Genomic DNA, 18,050 nt, shown 5'->3' on the forward strand with positions numbered 1-18,050 from the left:
TTTGCCACCGATCTACTGGTGCTGCCGACGATCGTAGCCGCTGGAGGTCGCCAGAAGCTCGCTGGATTCATCGCCTGTGATTGTTGTTGCCGTGAGGAGGAAAACAAGGTGGAGACTGGAGAAGTAATTGGCCGTGGGAGATCCGATCGATCGCCGCCGCCCGTGCCACCATCGTCGTCCCCTCCCTCTCCCTTCGTCACCTCCATTTTCAATTTCGCCACTCATTCCGTGAAGATCTGTGTGAAATTTTCACATACATTAAAATCTGCCGATTTGCAGCCATGCCTGGTGTCAAATGCTTCAATAATGCCTTCATAGATACAGATTTGAACCTCAATTTCTTTGTGCTTTTTGGTGGGCAAATTGTCTTTGTAAGGGAGGGGAGCTTTTCGGGAAGGTCGCTAAGGGCCGTTTCAGCGAAGATCTCAGCCATAAGTATTTCCAGCAGTTGATCTCCGCTGTCGGTTACTGTCACTCGCGCGGCGTTTACCACCGCGACCTAAAGCCCGATAACCTGTTGCTGGACGAGAAGTGGGACCTCAAGGTGACCGATTTCGGGTTGCGTGCGGTGAAGGATCAGGTCCGACCCGACGACAGGCTCCATACCCTGTGCGGCACCCCAACTTACGTGGCGCCGGAGATTCTCACGCAGAAAGGCTACGACGGCGCAAAGGTTGATTTGTGGCGTCATCCTTTTCGTGCTCACGGCGAGATTGCTTAGAGTATATGTGAAATTACGTGACTGCCCTTGTGTTTCACGGCGAGTTGACGGACTCATTAACGGAGGACTACATTGGGTAAAAATTGGAAAGTCATGGATGTTATTGGTTAAAATCATAAGTCGAGGACCAATTTGTGAATTATGCTATAGTCGAGAGACCATTTTGGGTATTTACTCTATATATATTGATGTGTACACAGTACACAATATACATATACACTGTGTACACATCTATATATATATATATATATATATATATATGCATATTCATGTGTACACAGTACGTGTACACATGAATATGGATATATTCATGTGTACACGTACTGTGTACACATGAATATGAATATATATTTATGTGTACACGTTCATATTCATGTGTACACAATATGTGTACATATATATATATATATTGATGTGTACACAATACACAATATATATATACACTATGTACACATCAATATATATGCATATTCATGTGTACACATTAAAATAAAAAAAGTTTAATAATAATAAGCCAAAAGCCTGCGGGCTAGCCCGTGGGGCCCGCCAATCCGCGCGGGGCGAGTTAGGATTGTATGTATCCTAGCCCGTGGGCCTAATTGGCCGGTTCGCAAAAGCCCACCAGAAATTAGGTCCGCAGTGGGGCGGGCTGGCCCGCTTTGACAGTACTACTAGCAGCCCATTTCGTCAAGTACTAATCTTCCTAGAGTAAATACACATCCTAAAATCCATGGGAATATACAATATGAGGAAAGTAAAGGCATAGTCGGGTATAAATGTTCATCTTCCTAGGGCAAACCACAAGCTTTGAAGTAAGTAGAAAGTAGCATATGAAGTTACCACAAATCCCCGTCAAACTAAGGTTTAATACTACTGGCCTGAAGAAGACCCTCCCGAATTTGTGAGGAAATGTCTTTCACAGCACCTGGACCATGTGGGATAAACACAGAAGAGGACTTTGAAGATGAGCCAATCTCCTTCATTGTGTCGAAATATTGAGTCACCAGAACCATGTCCATGATGTCTTTTGCTGTTGTCCCGGGAACATTCTCTGAGAATGCAAGGACACTGTCTCTTAGCCCATCCACAATCGCTTGGCGCTGACGTGCAATGCCAAGTCCTGACAGGTATTTTGATTCCGCTTCCCCCTCAGCTTTCTTGATCTGCAGTATCTTCTCAGCTTCAGCCTTTTCATTTGCGGCAACCCTAAGCCTTGCAGCTGATGAATACACAGATCATCAGACTAATCAAATTTGTGTGAAGCATTGACAAAAAAGATCAAGTTGATTCATATGAATGACAAAACCAAGGAACGAAAAACATCAAATGCAAGGCAGTCAAATATGTAAACATGCAAAACAGAGTAGTTGCATAGTCCAAAAATTTTTGCATTCAACTTATATATAGACTTTACCAGCATTTATCTCATTCATTGCCCTTTTTACATGAATATCGGGCTCTATATCCACAATGAGGGTCTGGACAATCTCAAATCCATAGGCAGACATAGCCTGCAAAGTAAACAAAAACAAAACCTCTCAATCTAATGATGTAAGATACAAACATCAATATACGTATGGACTCTTAGTAGTCAATATCATAACCTTCTCTAGCTCATCCTCCACTGCTTTAGCTATTTCATTCTTCTGCTCAAATGCAGCATCCAAGTTCAATCTAGGCACAGTGGCCCGTATAACTGCCACCATAGGAGACAATAGTTATTTCCCAAAGGCAAGATAGTCAATCCACATGACAATCTTATGCAAAACTAGGCAGGTACAAACTGCTCATGCACTTTCTAATTCCTTAATATTGCTCAAATAATNTACACATGAATATGAATATATATTTATGTGTACACGTTCATATTCATGTGTACACAATATGTGTACATATATATATATATATTGATGTGTACACAATACACAATATATATATACACTATGTACACATCAATATATATGCATATTCATGTGTACACATTAAAATAAAAAAAGTTTAATAATAATAAGCCAAAAGCCTGCGGGCTAGCCCGTGGGGCCCGCCAATCCGCGCGGGGCGAGTTAGGATTGTATGTATCCTAGCCCGTGGGCCTAATTGGCCGGTTCGCAAAAGCCCACCAGAAATTAGGTCCGCAGTGGGGCGGGCTGGCCCGCTTTGACAGTACTACTAGCAGCCCATTTCGTCAAGTACTAATCTTCCTAGAGTAAATACACATCCTAAAATCCATGGGAATATACAATATGAGGAAAGTAAAGGCATAGTCGGGTATAAATGTTCATCTTCCTAGGGCAAACCACAAGCTTTGAAGTAAGTAGAAAGTAGCATATGAAGTTACCACAAATCCCCGTCAAACTAAGGTTTAATACTACTGGCCTGAAGAAGACCCTCCCGAATTTGTGAGGAAATGTCTTTCACAGCACCTGGACCATGTGGGATAAACACAGAAGAGGACTTTGAAGATGAGCCAATCTCCTTCATTGTGTCGAAATATTGAGTCACCAGAACCATGTCCATGATGTCTTTTGCTGTTGTCCCGGGAACATTCTCTGAGAATGCAAGGACACTGTCTCTTAGCCCATCCACAATCGCTTGGCGCTGACGTGCAATGCCAAGTCCTGACAGGTATTTTGATTCCGCTTCCCCCTCAGCTTTCTTGATCTGCAGTATCTTCTCAGCTTCAGCCTTTTCATTTGCGGCAACCCTAAGCCTTGCAGCTGATGAATACACAGATCATCAGACTAATCAAATTTGTGTGAAGCATTGACAAAAAAGATCAAGTTGATTCATATGAATGACAAAACCAAGGAACGAAAAACATCAAATGCAAGGCAGTCAAATATGTAAACATGCAAAACAGAGTAGTTGCATAGTCCAAAAATTTTTGCATTCAACTTATATATAGACTTTACCAGCATTTATCTCATTCATTGCCCTTTTTACATGAATATCGGGCTCTATATCCACAATGAGGGTCTGGACAATCTCAAATCCATAGGCAGACATAGCCTGCAAAGTAAACAAAAACAAAACCTCTCAATCTAATGATGTAAGATACAAACATCAATATACGTATGGACTCTTAGTAGTCAATATCATAACCTTCTCTAGCTCATCCTCCACTGCTTTAGCTATTTCATTCTTCTGCTCAAATGCAGCATCCAAGTTCAATCTAGGCACAGTGGCCCGTATAACTGCCACCATAGGAGACAATAGTTATTTCCCAAAGGCAAGATAGTCAATCCACATGACAATCTTATGCAAAACTAGGCAGGTACAAACTGCTCATGCACTTTCTAATTCCTTAATATTGCTCAAATAATGGAATAGTGCTAACTGCTAAGAGTGTAACATAATATATAAAAAACAATAAACTAATAAAATGTGCATGCAAGAGAAAATTACATTAACATGGAACTAGGAGGTGACAGCTAACAATAAGGAACAACCATAGGGAATCCTACCATCAAATACATATGATTGGATCTGTGCCTTTGTGTTCGAAAGCTTGTAAAATGCATCAGAAGCCTTTTCTGCCAAGGCTCGGTACTGAATGGATGCAACCACAGTCACAAAGACATTGTCCTGTAAAAGCAAGACCAAAGCATCCTGAGTAATTACCAAAAAAAAATGTGAAATGAAAGATAAGTAATCCCACCTAACACAAGAATTATCAACCTTCTGCAATTCAAAGTAAAATATCATCCAATTTTTCAAGAAGCTATGTAGAATTTCTTTCTAAAATCATACAATGGAAAAGGCACAATGTTAATATCTCAAATCATATTTCCAGAAAAATATATAAATGTGTGTGTGTTTACTAGTGCCCTTATGATTGTTTAGAAAGAGAACAGAGTTCTTGATTGTCAAAAGATAATTGAAATTAAACTGATAAAACACCTTAGTTTTTGTTTCACAACGAACATCAATCTGTTGCACACGCAGAGAAAGAGTACCAGCAGATTGATACCCCAAACACCAAGGAACACAATGACACCCAGGCTCCAACACATCATCAAATTTGCCAAACTGCTCCATCACAGCCACAGTGGACTGATCTACTTGAAGACATCCAAGTGATTGACCCATTGTTCAAATCTACAAACACCATAATACATTATAATCATCTAGATTCATTCAAGATGCCATCATTGTTCTTTCACTTCTCTTATTCATAATAATAACTCTTGCTAAAAAGATAAACCAGCAGTTGATTACACAAACATCAATAAACCTCCCAACAACCATGATAGCAACTTTACTGATTTAAGAAAACAACTATCAACTGTTTTCCCTCATTGTTTTACATCTAATTAACCAGGCATTTTTAACTTTTAAAAACAAAAGGAAAATGTTATTTACACCAGGCAATCATGTACATCTGAAGTTTCTTTTAACAAGTGTTACAATATTTTCCTTCATTAGATATTCATAAAGTGGTGCAAGTAGTATTATTATATAAAACACACACAATAACAACAACAACCACAATAGATCAACAAACTATGAAAAACAGAGCGATCTACTGAAACTCAAGGAAGATAAGGTAACACACACGTCGAGTGCTTAGAAAATTCAAGGAGTGAACATAATAATGGAAAAGCAATCATAATCCAAGCATAACCTAGTTCACCGAACCACAATGTTCGAAGATGAGAAAGAAAATACAAAGTAAAATAGACCGGAAAACACCAGGCGTTACAATTTTCAACCGTAAGCGAGCGAAACATCACAGTAAAAAGCTCACCAAATCAACGGAAATTTCCAAAGGAAAATCACAATGATACATCAAACGAGTAGGACTCATAATCATAAAAATATGCAACAACGTAGCTGAGGTTCAAGAGATCACCTTCGGAGAAACGACAGCAACGCGGGAGTTAGAAATTTCCGGCTACTTTCCTGACGGTAAAGTAGGGTACAATTAGCAGTTGCGACCATTTATAGAGTATTTATATGCCGGTAGGAATTAGGATACTATACCACGAGCTGTTAACAAACCAGCGGACTCCACTTACGTCAAAGGTGTGATATCAATCGTGAATCGTTATGCTTGGGGGACACGTGGCATTATCTTTTACATGCCTTTGCGACCAAATTTCGTCATTTATCATTACATCTGATCTAATGTATAGTGGAAATTAGAATGATCACGGGACAAGGAATATATAGAAGTATATTTTACGTTTTTGAACTTAATTTTGCACCTCCATCCTTGTCCTTGTTCCTATTTTTGCATTATTTTTCGATTTTTACGAAATTATGTGAAACGAGGATTCCACGTCCTTACAAAATTTTATTGGGGATAGAAAATTTTGACAAGAAATTCCCGCTCTTAATATTAACTATATTATATATAGTTTAAAAAGTTATATGTAATAAACTAGCTATTGCCCCGTGCGATGCACGGACTAATATTATATAAATTAAAATGAAGCGTTGGTGTAAAAAAAGAATAAGAATTGACAAATTGTTTTTCTTTGAGAAAAAAAAAATAATGTTATTGAAAGCATAAATTACGAATTATTAAAAATCTCTTTGTAAATTACTTTAGTAGTAGAAGTACAACTAATTTGTGATTCATCGCAAACTAAAATCTTGACGTCGTCTGATTTACTTATTCTTGATGCGACCAATATAATTGATCGCGGCCAATATAATTGACCATGGACAAAAACTGATTTCCTTATGAACAATCCAACATTCGACAAAGTTTGCCAACAAAAAAAAAATGAAAGAACATTTTATATATGCACTAAAATTAGTTATTATAAAAAATTATTAACGTAAATATAAAATATTTTTTTACAAAACTTGAATAAGTCACCATGCTTACATAAAGCATAAATTTTATATAATTATTGTCTCAAATGAAATAGATCAAATATATATACCATTAGTCAAAACACTATTTTGAGTACGGACCATTAGTTGAAGTACACAACCTATTTCGCTCAGCGGTAGTGCACCTAACCCCTTCTTTTCTTGTTGATAAGTTCCTATCCCGATACTCATAAATGTAACTCTCTCAAGTAACAAATTATTATGCACATTTATAAAAATAATATTTTGAATGTTAAAAATATAATATATATTTCACTAAGTTGACCCATGCGATGCTCAGACTGATATTAGATAAAGTAAAATGCAGTACAGTGAAATAAAAGAATAGAATAAGTAAAGATAAAATGTATTATTGTTAAAAAAAAAAGAGAATATAATATCGTTAATTATAGAAATTATAAATTATTAAAAACGTTTTTGTAAACTACATTAGTAGTAGAATTACAATTTTGTTTTGATTTATTACAAACTAAAATTTTAAGTCTGTCTCGTTGACTTAATCTTGAAGCCGCCACATATAATTGTACCCGCGCGATGTGCGAATGTAAGTAATGCTATTATTTAATCGAAGTTATTGTAATGCAATAAAAGTTTCTAAAATTTGATTAAACAAATTTATTATTTAATATTAGAAATTTACGAATTATTAAAAATTTCATGGTACGCAACATTGGTAGTATAATTACTACTCCCTCCACCTTCGTTGGCTATCAAAATTCTTAAACATTTAGAGTTGCTAATAATTGAAGCAGCAATATACAATTGACCATAAACAAAAACTGGTTTACATAAGAGTAACCCTACATGAGTTAAAGTTTGACCTTAACTTTTGTTGATAATCATTGCGTATGACAACATTAAAGAAAATTGTCTTATTTGGAATTTAAATGACAATTTTGTATCAGTTGTCTTATTTACATAAGAGACGAGTGGCAATATTTGTCTGACATCACCTTCAAAAACCACCGTCTTTCCACTTAAGGTTTTGCCACCACTATGAGGATCGTTGAACTACATGAGATCACTATGTTCTATCAAGTGCCTCGAAGCAATGTTTGTGCATCATGGATCACAGTAATAAGTTAAGTAATTTTAACATTTTAGTTATTATTCGTAGAAGTTACTGGTTGTTGAAATTTAGATGTAAAGATATTTTGTAAAATTGAGATTGTACCAAAAGACTTATATTACACTTGAGACGGACGGTCTCACGCAAGTGTTACCCTTTTAGGAAGCCAATATTGTACCACTCCATCTGGAATTTACACTCTTACTACCAATTTTATAAAAATAACATTTAAAAAACTATTATTATAATAAATTTTTTAATAAGGAAAAATTTATTATAAAAAGCCTGAAAATATATTAATACTAATAGTTTTATTTCTAATAATATTATTAACATACTCTTACTAATATTATTATTATTACAATAATAATAAAATTTAAAAATTACAGATGTAATAATAATAATAATAATAATAATAATAATAATAATAATAATAATAATAAGTAGGCCAGTCAACTCCTTCCCCATCTGTATTCACTCTTTCAATCCATCCATCCATTTCCAGAAGCTTCACTCGTTTTTCTTCTTCTCTGTGCTTTCCGTTTCACCAGTTCGAATCTCTAGCATTTTAGCTCGCATAGTACACGGTATTTCACAGCTCGACAATGATTCTTGTGAAGCGCAAGAACATAAGGTCTTATGGGTTCGTTTAATCGTTTCTCTCCGTTTTTTTCAATACCCATCTGAGATGTGTAGATCGTACCAGTTCACTTCAATTTCTAGATTGAATCTTGCAGAAAAGGTAACTTGCATGGTATATCTTTCAAGAAATTTATATTCTATCATACAAATCGTCAAAACTGATGCATATGTAGATTGAACAATCTGCCTAAGTCCGATTCCAGTATAGATCTTCCTAAATAGTTAATTCGAAAGCACATGCAGTACATTTTTGTCTAAGTATTTCATACTGAGGTGTATCTTAATCTGTATATGTTAGTATATTTGTTCCCTTGTTGGATATGACGTTTTAATCTCCAATTTGCTACAAATTTCATTCAATTTCTAGCTTGAATTGTTCAGTAAAGCTAATTTCTAGATTTCACCTAACAATTTTACCCTAATTTTGCAGGTTTTGCAGGTTTAAAATATGATTACTTGCTAAGTCTTATTGAAGCACAGATACGATAAAATTAATACTCTTTGATGCACATGCATGACTGTACTACAGTATTTGCCAAAAAAAGATAAGTTTAATTTTAATGAGTTCCTAACCAGAACTAAAAGTAATGCTATGCATATTGTGTTCTTGCATTGTTGAGTGTTGTGATATAATTCTAATGTATAGTCTGATAAGAGTACATCTCATCTCCTTAGTCATGTTTGGAATTGAGATACCCATATTTTTACACTCAATCCATGCTCTGCTTTGGTATTCAAATCGATGAACCAATAATTTATTTTTTTGCCTTTTTTATTAATCTCAAGGTGAACTACTTGAGGTTATACTTAACCCTGTACAAATTAATGTTAATTAGGTTAGTTCAACAATTTGGCAAGTTGACCCTTTATTTCTTTAATTACTACTTCATCCCAGTTACTTTTATATGTTGAATCAATAGTCAGAGTACTTTCTCATTTATTTACCCAAAAAATAGAAGAGAGCTTTCTCATATATATTGCTAACATGTACAGGAGTTATGCATATAAACCAATGAAATATATTGATGGAAAACAGCAAATGCGGCTTTGATATACACTTAAACCAAGTAAGTAAAAACATAGTACTTAATGCAGTTTGATACTTTATATTCACAATATATACATACTATTTATTTTAAAGTTTTTTTTTTTTTTTTATGTCTATGCATCCCCTTTAGAACCCTATTATAAGTTGAATAAATATGGTGCTTCCATTACTAAACTTATAAAACATGATCTACATTACAAAGACACTTCAAGAACTTAAACAAAAAAATCAAGTTACACAGCAAAATATTAAGAAACAGACTGCAAAAAGTTCAGAAAATGCCATAGGCCTTTTAATGTCTTCAAATATGGTCCCAAAAAAATTTAAAATATAGTCCTGCAATTGTGAAAAGTCCGGAGAACAGTTTAATGATAGTATTTCAAAAACAATTTGAACAGTGTCCCTCAAATTTCATCTTCCATCAATTTTTCAAGCTTGACAGTTATCTATTTTGTCTTCATGGAGCTCTGGGTTAAGGAAAATTCATCCATTAGACATCTCTTCACAACTTTGAAATCCTGATACTGTGTAGAATTTGAACTGGACTGTTGTCAGAAAAAGAAAAAATAAAATCAATTCGACTGGTCTAACCTCGAATAAGCTAGAAACTAACTGCACCAGCTACAAAATAAATACTGTATTCATACATATTTTATTGCAGTACATTTAATGGTATTTTCACTCCAGTCTCTCTAATTTCTATGCTCCTTACCAAGTTGCAAAAAAGATAAGTTCCTTTCTAGCATTCTAAATAATATTAGACTAAGTTGAGACTATTAACTATTCTTGAATACTATTCTACTGTGTAATCTTGTTAAGAAAATAAGCAATCTAAGTGCTAGGGTTTACAGTGTAGCTCGGTTAATCAATCTTTTGTCAAAATCTATATTATTTACCTACAGTGATAGCTTAGAATGCCACGAATTTCTTATTATTACCGGTATTTAATTAATGCAATGAATTTGTCTAAATATATGATTATACAGTACTAATTGATTTTTATTTTTTCCATTGCATGCAGATGGCTGAGATAAAAAAACCAAGCTGCAAAAAAGATAAGTTCCTTTCTAGCATTATAAACAATATTATACTAAGTTGAGATTATTAACTGTTATACAATTTTTAATCATACATACACCATTTTGTTAAATAGGATTAAGATTAGGGTTATGATGTTTTAACCATTACGAATCTGGGTGTAAATACTCAATATTAACAGGTAATGCTGGAAATTGACATTCTGCGTTAATCTGGCTTTCATTGCATTGAAGATGACATGTTAAATTTATTGTCAGGAAGCCATTATCTGTTGCTGAACTTGATAGGCCCTCCGGATTGAGAGTTGCAGAACATTTCAAGACTTGAATCATAAAGTAAGTATTCTAACATTCCTGCAAACTCAATATATAGATTGCAACACAGATACATTACTTTCGTAAAAAAAAAAAAGAGTAAATTCAAAGCATATTTTACTTCCATGCTAATATTGCACCAGAGATAGTTAGAAATTTTTTTATTTATTATGTACACAGATTACTAACTTACATCATTAAATCTATTAAGTTAAACACTATCACCTATCTCAATGATGACTTACATGTAAAAATCTAAACTTAAATAACTGAACTGGATATGTCTTGAATTCTGATATGCCCTTGCCTATGATTCAGTTCAACTGTCACTCTTAATACCTTTTAGATCCACATAGTTGTCTCTATTACATTGCTTGAACATCCACCTCTGATTTTATATTACCTGCAAATGATTTGTTGTTACAAAAGATAAACTACATCAGTAGTCCATTGCAAAAACTAAATATTTCATGCAAATAGGTACTATCTTCATTTGAAGTTGTAACCATTGTCTAGCATGAATATCATCATCACAAATTATTTTTAAAAAAAAAACAGATTTATAATTTTCCAGTTTTTGTCATCTGCTGAATCAACAACCTCCTTCAGTTTCACTGTGGTATACACCTTTATCATTTTGTTTTCATACTCAGTGATTTCTACACTCCAAAATAAAATTAAATTGGACATATTCTGTTTCTTTTCAAGAAGTTCATCTGCTTTTTCCATACATTGACATGTTGCAGAAGTTGATACATAAATCTAGAACCCAAAGGCATTCTACCATTACTTTCTTGCTTTGTGTGCGTTGCAAATACATATGACTGCACTTCCTTGGAAAAAAATCATGGTTTGAAGTAAATGGCACTATTTTTGTGGGTTTGTTTTTTAAAAAAAAAACATACCAACCAACACCTTTAGATCAATTCCTTCTAGTGTCTTCAGAGGTAAAAGACTGTAAACAATACATTTTTCTAGGAAAATCACAACGTTTGTATTCTTTCTACTTTCACCAATGTTTTATGATAGAAACTCTATAACATGAAAGGGATACTGCATGTCTTATAGGTAAAGAAATGAGTGATTACCAAGAATTTTTTTATGCAGTACACATTGCCTTCTATGAAGTTATTAGGAACACAAACATTCATCCCTAGAATATGAAAATGAATATACTAACCCTAGATTCAAAAAAAAAAAAAAAAAGCAAGTATATTATAAAAAAATGTAGAAATAATGAATGAATCGAATAAAAGTAAAACTAATCCAATGAACACAAATAATATTACCTCTTCGTCGTGAAATACACACTCCTTGGATCTTATGTTTTGACTCCCTCAGCTTTGTAAAATATTGTAGGTACAGAGCAATCAGAATTTAATGGCCGCAGATGTGTTCCTAGGCCGAACATCTCAGGCAAGGATGTACATGGATGCAGCTCTGTATTTGTTGTATTGAAATTGTATATTTGTAGTTATAGTACCTGTATATATAGTTGTAGCCATGGTTTCGGATCTGGTATTAAATGTTTCTCGATAGATGAGAAATCTATTGAGAATCGAGGCGTCCAGCCGTAATCAATCAACAATTTGAATATGTTAATCGAAATTCGAAAGGTTTTTAGTCTTAATTGCCCATTAAGAGTCCAAAATATCTGAACCAGAAAGCGTAAACCAAATTTTGGCCAATTTGACTGAACGACGGCGTTTTCACTGGGCGGGAAAACGAAAATATTTTTATTTTCCAGAAATGTGTGACTTTTATATAGAACTAGTATGATACCCGTGCGTTGCACGGACTGAAATTAAATAGTATTATGTGAACTTATTATGTATATTACAATGATAGAATCCATAGAACTTACTTAATTTGTGATTTCTGCAACAGGCAATGTACTTAAAAAAAAACATGATATATTAAACAGTACATGTTACAACTATATGAAAATGCAAAAGCTACAAATTATTAAAAACTTCATGGTACACAACATTCGTAGTATAGTTACTACTCTCACCACCCTCATTCTGAATTAGAATTTTTAACCCATCCGGGTTACTAATCCTTGAAGCAGCAACATATAGTTGACCATGAACAAAAACCGACTTCTTTAGTAGTAATCCAACATGTGTTAAAGTCTGCCCTTGACTTTTGTTGATAGTCATCGCATATGACAGCATTAGAGGAAATTGCCTCCTTTGGAATTTGAAAGGCAATCTTGTATCAGTTGGAGTCATTGACATCCTCGGAATCAAGACTACATTACCGGCATTGTGGCCTGCGACAATCTTAGCTTCTACAACATGATCAGATAACCTAGTAATGATCAATCTTGTACCATTACAAAGTCCCATTGAGTGATCTATATTTCTGAGCAACATGACGGGGGAGCCAATCTTCAAAGTTAAAGAATGGTTGGGTATGCCAGAAGCTTTCAAACCATTTAGGAATTCAGGAGTATGCATATCATATAGTATACCATTTGTTGCATCAGACTTACAAACTGTGTCAGAACTTAGGTAGGTCTTGCTCTCAGCCACATGCAAACCACTCATATATTCATTGACCTCGTTTACCACATCTAGTGTTGGAGCAAGTATGGCACGATTCTCCATTTGTTGTAAGTTAGACCCACCCTGCCTAAACATTGGAAAAATAGTATCAACTATTGTAGAGATGTAGTCACCATTTGATGGCAATAACATTTCTTCTGGTATTTCAACTTTTCCGTGACCGTCATTAGGACCACCTAATATTCCATTTCCTATATCAGCCAACCACGCAGCAAATCGTTCAATGTGTTCCTTTCTGGCTGAATCATCAAGTGTCCTAAGACGCAAATTTTTGGTTAGTCGAAGGACTTTGCAAGAATCCCAAAGGTAAGATGAGTTTATTGCAGCTGAAACAATATCTTGCCTCGAACCTTTAGGAATGACAGGCAATATTTGCCGGAAGTCACCGCCTAGCACAACAGTCTTGCCTCCGAATGTCTTATGTACACTGTTAGGATCACAGTGGCGTAACAGATCGCGCATTGTCTTATCTAGAGCCTCAAAGCAGTGTTTGTGCATCATCGGTGCTTCATCCCATATGATTAGCTTGGCTTGGATTAACAATTCCGCCAGTTGACTCCCTTGGCATATATTGCAAGTTGAATCCTCATTAATTGCTATTGGAATAGCGAACCTTGAGTGAGCTGTTCGACCTCCTGGCAAGAGCAATGAGGCGATCCCACTCGAAGCAACATTTAGCACAATATCCCCAGTAGAACGTAGCTTCGAAGACAACGCTTTCCAGACAAATGTTTTTCCTGTACCTCCATAACCATATACAAAGAAGAGCCCCCCTTTCTGATGTTGTATATCACTCAGAACAGTTTCGTAAACAACTAACTGCTCATCAGTTAATTGTTTTTCCATCGTCTCATACTCTTCTGTCATTGCCTGTCGGTCATAGTTGAGCTCGTCAAACAACAATCGATTGTTCGAGAATAAAGAATCATCGTAATTTGGGATTGGCATATCAGGGTAATCTTTCAAACACTTGTTGTACATCTGCAACAACCTATCTAATTCAAGAAGTCCTAAGTTCTTCTTCTCATCATCAGACAAACACAAATCTGTAATTATAGAATTAAGACATATCGATTTCAGTAATGACAGAGCAAAAGATTACTTATTATGAAAATTAATTGTGTTGAAATTGAATTAAGAACTTACCCATATCTTTCAACATTTTCCTCTTGTTAAATTGCACATCCTCACATAGATGGTGCCAGACGTGATTCCAGACATTCTCTGGCCGATTCACCAAGTTTGCCGTCAGTAAAATGACAAATAATTTTCTCATAGAATTGGCAGTTGACCAATGACTTGCTTCATTAATTGCATCAATATATTCTCTATCATCGTCTAGCATCCCTCTAGCATAGCATGCATCTCTAAAGGTTGGGTATACAACACCTTGAACTGTCTTGATGTCTTCAAAACTCGTTGGGCCACGAACTACGTTTAAAAGACATCGCAAGTAGTAGACTTCACCGCTGCCGGGAGGTACAAAAAATATGCGTCCAATAGCGAACCCCCTCTTCCTAGGATGCCATTCCCTAATATCTTTCTTCCATACAAATTTGTTTGGCATGTCGATATAAGCCAACTCTTTAGCCTCAACATATTTCTTGTTTGCGTTAAACCATGCGGTGAACATGCTGTGACTGACAGTCGGCCTATTTAAAACATTCTCGATCCTATCATCATCCTCAAACACAACTGTTTGGCAATCTGGCAAGTGGAAGCTTAATCTCTCAACGGGCGGGTGCCTTAGTTGTACATCGAAGGACAACAAACGCCATGCTGCCTCGCAAGCGGACACGTACCGGCAGTCGTAATACATGGTAATTTCATCCACAGTTGCATTCTCGTTGGCATCAGTTGTGGTCTTGTAGAATTCAGCAGTAACCCTGTCATTCCCTTTGTTGACATATTTGAACAAATACTTTATTGATCTTGATTGGTTGCACCATTCTACGTTAATATGCGCCTTATACTTCAACAGTAAGTAACTGTTATGCGGGACACAATACCTGCTGTCCAACTGAACCCCATTTTTCTCAACTGTTGCACCATTTTCACGACGCCTGTAGATAGGGTAACCGTCCTCGTCCAATGTGGATACCTCAACAAACTTCTTAGGGAAATGTTTAGAGCACTTTTGATTGACCATGCATGGAGATTTAGGCCTTTCGTGTCCACATGGGCCGTGCATCATGAATTCCCCAACAGCTTTATAATACTCACTGTCTAGTTCCTTGTTGGGTATTTCAGCGAATATGATCTGGTCCATCTGATTAGCTGAAAATCCTTCTGACAACCTTTGGAGGAATATGAGAATGTGAGCGTGTGGTAATCCACGTTTTTGGAATTCGATAGTATAAATCACTGCATATATTAAAAAAAAAATATTAACACCCAAAAACTGAATAATACAGAAACAGGTAGGTAATACTATTTAAATTTGCTATTGATGTCATGTTTGTAGAAAGGAAATAAGAAGGAATTAGTAAAATTACCTGCGGTTACAATACCAAATAGCTTGCCAATGCGTATCTCTTTGACTAAAGCATCTAACTTAATCTTGAAGACCCTAGATACAATGTCTGGTCTGTCTTCTGCGTTGAGGTTGCATTTGTCCATATATCTTTGGATCTCAGGCCACTTTGGGTTGCATGTGAAGGTTATAAATAAGTTTGGATACCCCTTATGTCTGCATATGGCCATCGCATCCTGATAATTCTGAATCATATATCGGGCACCGCCAGTGAATGTCGACGGTAAGATGATTCGCTTACCTTGCTTGTTTGTATCAACCTCTCCCCTTGTTAACGCGTCAGACAACCCCTTGTATGCTTCACACCGCAATGCCTTCTGATTATTTCTTATGTACTGTAGTCTGCCCGACTCTACCATCGTGTATGCATCGACCAAGAATTGTTGGAATAATCGCTTGGCGTATGACAGCAAAGACAGTTCACCGAACCTGTCATGTATCTTGTATGCAAAGTATTCACGCTGCGATACCCGAACCCTAGCAGCGGTTGGTTTATTGGATGCTGTGCAGTATTGTATGTCTTCTCGATAGCCATCTTCGCCTAAAGGGAATAAAAGGGGATATTGCAATGGCAAATACGCTGGGTTGAGCTCGTTTATCCTCTTGAGTGATCCAGCCTTGGTCTCCACTATTATGTCCCGTTGCCCGAGTGTGTGGTCTAGATCGCCAACAATTAAAGCAGCCACCTCTGAAACAGTGGGTAGATTGTACGTCCTTGCATCACTTTGACGCTTACCAATCAACCTCATCCTAAAATTAACTTCTGGATTGTTGTCAATCTGATTTTTTGCCCAACGAAATGATTGCACCAACACATTGTGCTCATCTAGATCTTGCTTGATATCTTGAACTATATCAACATGCGTTTGGTCATTGGGGTCAGCACCACTATTTAAAAAATTCAATTACATTAGATTAGCATATTGTTGTTAGAATTTTGTTATACTAAATTAATAGTAACTAATATCATATTAAAAAAATAGAGCATCGTATTACCTGAATGCATTTATGCGGTTCTCTACTTCGTTCTCTGTATCATGGATGTATAATTGAGCAAACTTTGGACTCTTTCCAGGATCGGGCATTAATCCTCCCATCAAATGATAATTTTGCCCATTTATCCTAAATATTGGTGGGCAATTTCCAAGGTTGATTGATTTATCAACCTTAGCCCCCAAGGATGTAAAAGAAAACATGTTATTGAAGCTTCTTATGTGCTTTAGAAATTCATTCCGTTTCTTTCCTCTTGCAAAGAATAAGTTGAAAATCCTTTTTGGAGGTGGCACCATCTTTGGCAATTTGATCTTCCCATGACCACAGCACGTTGAATATTTAGTTGTTCCGCTACGCACTGCCTTATTAACACGCTCCTCATACCAATAGATTGCATTGCAATGTTCACATATATTGTTTGGGTCACCGATATCCATGTATGCAACTACATAAATGTAAGCAATTTAGATATATATGTCAATATGATTACATAAAATTTAATACAATGATAATAGCTGCATTAGAAACTTGCAATTAGAATAACATACCAATATTTGGTGTTGGTGTTAGACCCAACTCTTTTTGTGGTTCAATGCATTGTTTTGATATATTTGACCGTATTGGTATTGTTTGAGATGTACGTTGGTCATTTAGGAAGATTTGTGAATCTGTTTGCAAAATGACACAATTAACCCAAGGAAATTGTGATGAACAAAATTAAATTTGGGTTCATGGGTACCTAGCATTGCTATTGATAAATGAACTAAAAACAATTGATTTGAATTGAATTAAGAAATAAAATAAAGGAATTTTCAAATAAAAAAAAAACAAATAAAATAAAGGATGCCCTCAATTGAAAAATCGTTATAAGTTTGAAAAACTTACCAATAATGCACGGGTTTGACATTTGTTCATGATTGTTGTGTACTTGTTGGAACTCTTGCGCTAGATTTCGAACAACTAAATTGTCTTCCATTCCATGATTGACATGGGTGTCACCGCATTGCACTGTTTAGAAATGAAATGCGTTATTGGATGCAAAATAGCGGTATCATTTGTTATATCATAAAGTAAAGGACATGGTACAAACTTGTGACAAAGTGACAACATGGTAAATAATTATAAGATGCGCTAAGACCTAATATATTTGGATCCTCTTTTGTGCTACATCCTAAATAATTATAATTATAAGATGCGCTAAGACCTAATATAAGACATGAAATAATTATAAGATGCGCTAAGACGTAATATATTTGGATCCTCTTTTTTGCGTTATTG

The 18,050-nt window shown here is 35.6% G+C and overlaps 5 protein-coding genes and 2 long non-coding RNA genes across 9 annotated transcripts in view; 2 read left to right on the forward strand and 5 right to left on the reverse strand.

Moving 5' to 3' along the window:
• The first annotated feature begins 281 nt into the window (after positions 1-281).
• On the forward strand, positions 282-721 carry LOC116012005 (CBL-interacting serine/threonine-protein kinase 14-like). Its single transcript, XM_031251460.1, has 2 exons — positions 282-290; positions 377-721. The coding sequence occupies exons 1-2, from the start codon at positions 282-284 to the stop codon at positions 719-721; spliced, it is 354 nt and encodes a 117-aa protein (XP_031107320.1).
• Positions 722-1,403: 682 nt separating this feature from the next.
• Positions 1,404-2,431, reverse strand: LOC116012172 (hypersensitive-induced response protein-like protein 2). The gene is made up of 3 exons (XM_031251650.1): positions 2,326-2,431; positions 2,136-2,232; positions 1,404-1,940 (listed from the first exon to the last, which is right to left on the reverse strand). The coding sequence occupies exons 1-3, from the start codon at positions 2,425-2,427 to the stop codon at positions 1,579-1,581; spliced, it is 561 nt and encodes a 186-aa protein (XP_031107510.1). The 5' UTR covers positions 2,428-2,431; the 3' UTR covers positions 1,404-1,578.
• A 470-nt stretch (positions 2,432-2,901) lies between these two features.
• On the reverse strand, positions 2,902-5,702 carry LOC116014376 (hypersensitive-induced response protein-like protein 2). Of its 2 annotated transcripts, none has more exons than XM_031254421.1 (6): positions 5,574-5,702; positions 4,622-4,819; positions 4,186-4,306; positions 3,824-3,915; positions 3,634-3,730; positions 2,902-3,438 (listed from the first exon to the last, which is right to left on the reverse strand). In XM_031254421.1, exons 2-6 carry the CDS (start codon positions 4,808-4,810, stop codon positions 3,077-3,079), a joined length of 861 nt encoding a protein of 286 aa, XP_031110281.1. In that variant the 5' UTR covers positions 4,811-4,819; positions 5,574-5,702; the 3' UTR covers positions 2,902-3,076. The 2 variants fall into 2 exon arrangements, with proteins under 2 accessions (XP_031110281.1, XP_031110282.1); XM_031254422.1 differs by lacking the exon at positions 5,574-5,702 and adding an exon at positions 5,469-5,550.
• Positions 5,703-8,121: 2,419 nt separating this feature from the next.
• On the forward strand, positions 8,122-12,311 carry LOC116014007. 2 transcript variants are annotated; one of them, XR_004097326.1, is made up of 4 exons: positions 8,122-8,376; positions 8,707-9,343; positions 10,346-10,697; positions 12,036-12,311. It is a non-coding gene; the product is annotated as an uncharacterized LOC116014007 (long non-coding RNA). The 2 variants fall into 2 exon arrangements; XR_004097327.1 differs by having other exon boundaries at positions 9,270-9,343.
• Positions 10,969-12,076, reverse strand: LOC116014009. Its single transcript, XR_004097328.1, has 3 exons — positions 11,966-12,076; positions 11,765-11,857; positions 10,969-11,079 (listed from the first exon to the last, which is right to left on the reverse strand). It is a non-coding gene; the product is annotated as an uncharacterized LOC116014009 (long non-coding RNA).
• Positions 12,312-12,631: 320 nt separating the features above from the next.
• LOC116012010 lies at positions 12,632-17,209 on the reverse strand. Its single transcript, XM_031251467.1, has 4 exons — positions 16,776-17,209; positions 15,742-16,667; positions 14,393-15,610; positions 12,632-14,292 (listed from the first exon to the last, which is right to left on the reverse strand). Exons 1-4 carry the CDS (start codon positions 17,207-17,209, stop codon positions 12,632-12,634), a joined length of 4,239 nt encoding a protein of 1,412 aa, XP_031107327.1.
• Positions 17,210-17,269: 60 nt separating this feature from the next.
• Positions 17,270-18,050, reverse strand: part of LOC116012011 (replication factor A protein 1-like) — an 8,644-nt gene continuing 7,863 nt past the window's right edge. Inside the window, exon 11 of the mRNA XM_031251469.1 lies at positions 17,270-17,287. Coding sequence (XP_031107329.1) covers positions 17,270-17,287 — 18 coding nt within the window. The remainder of the gene's footprint in view (positions 17,288-18,050) is intronic.

Source organism: Ipomoea triloba, chromosome 3 (assembly GCF_003576645.1).
Source record: "Ipomoea triloba cultivar NCNSP0323 chromosome 3, ASM357664v1".
Classification (NCBI taxonomy): Eukaryota; Viridiplantae; Streptophyta; class Magnoliopsida; order Solanales; family Convolvulaceae; genus Ipomoea; species Ipomoea triloba.

What these genes read in the sequence shown, in the direction of transcription:
- LOC116012172 (XM_031251650.1), bottom strand. Translation starts at nt 2,427, where the DNA reads ATGGTGGCAGTTATACGGGCCACTGTGCCTAGATTGAACTTGGATGCT. An exon ending in TGGAGGATGAGCTAGAGAAG is followed by an intron (nt 2,233 to 2,325) that starts GTTATGATATTG and finishes TTTACTTTGCAG; the next exon opens with GCTATGTCTGCCTATGGATT. An exon ending in AATGAATGAGATAAATGCTG is followed by an intron (nt 1,941 to 2,135) that starts GTAAAGTCTATA and finishes TGTATTCATCAG; the next exon opens with CTGCAAGGCTTAGGGTTGCC.
- LOC116014376 (XM_031254421.1), bottom strand. Translation starts at nt 4,810, where the DNA reads ATGGGTCAATCACTTGGATGTCTTCAAGTAGATCAGTCCACTGTGGCT. An exon ending in GTTGTGAAACAAAAACTAAG is followed by an intron (nt 4,307 to 4,621) that starts GTGTTTTATCAG and finishes TTGCTTTTACAG; the next exon opens with GACAATGTCTTTGTGACTGT. An exon ending in CCAATCATATGTATTTGATG is followed by an intron (nt 3,916 to 4,185) that starts GTAGGATTCCCT and finishes CTATGGTGGCAG; the next exon opens with TTATACGGGCCACTGTGCCT.
- LOC116012010 (XM_031251467.1), bottom strand. Translation starts at nt 17,209, where the DNA reads ATGGATATCGGTGACCCAAACAATATATGTGAACATTGCAATGCAATC. An exon ending in AACCGCATAAATGCATTCAG is followed by an intron (nt 16,668 to 16,775) that starts GTAATACGATGC and finishes TTTTTTAAATAG; the next exon opens with TGGTGCTGACCCCAATGACC. An exon ending in GAAAATGTTGAAAGATATGG is followed by an intron (nt 14,293 to 14,392) that starts GTAAGTTCTTAA and finishes CTATAATTACAG; the next exon opens with ATTTGTGTTTGTCTGATGAT.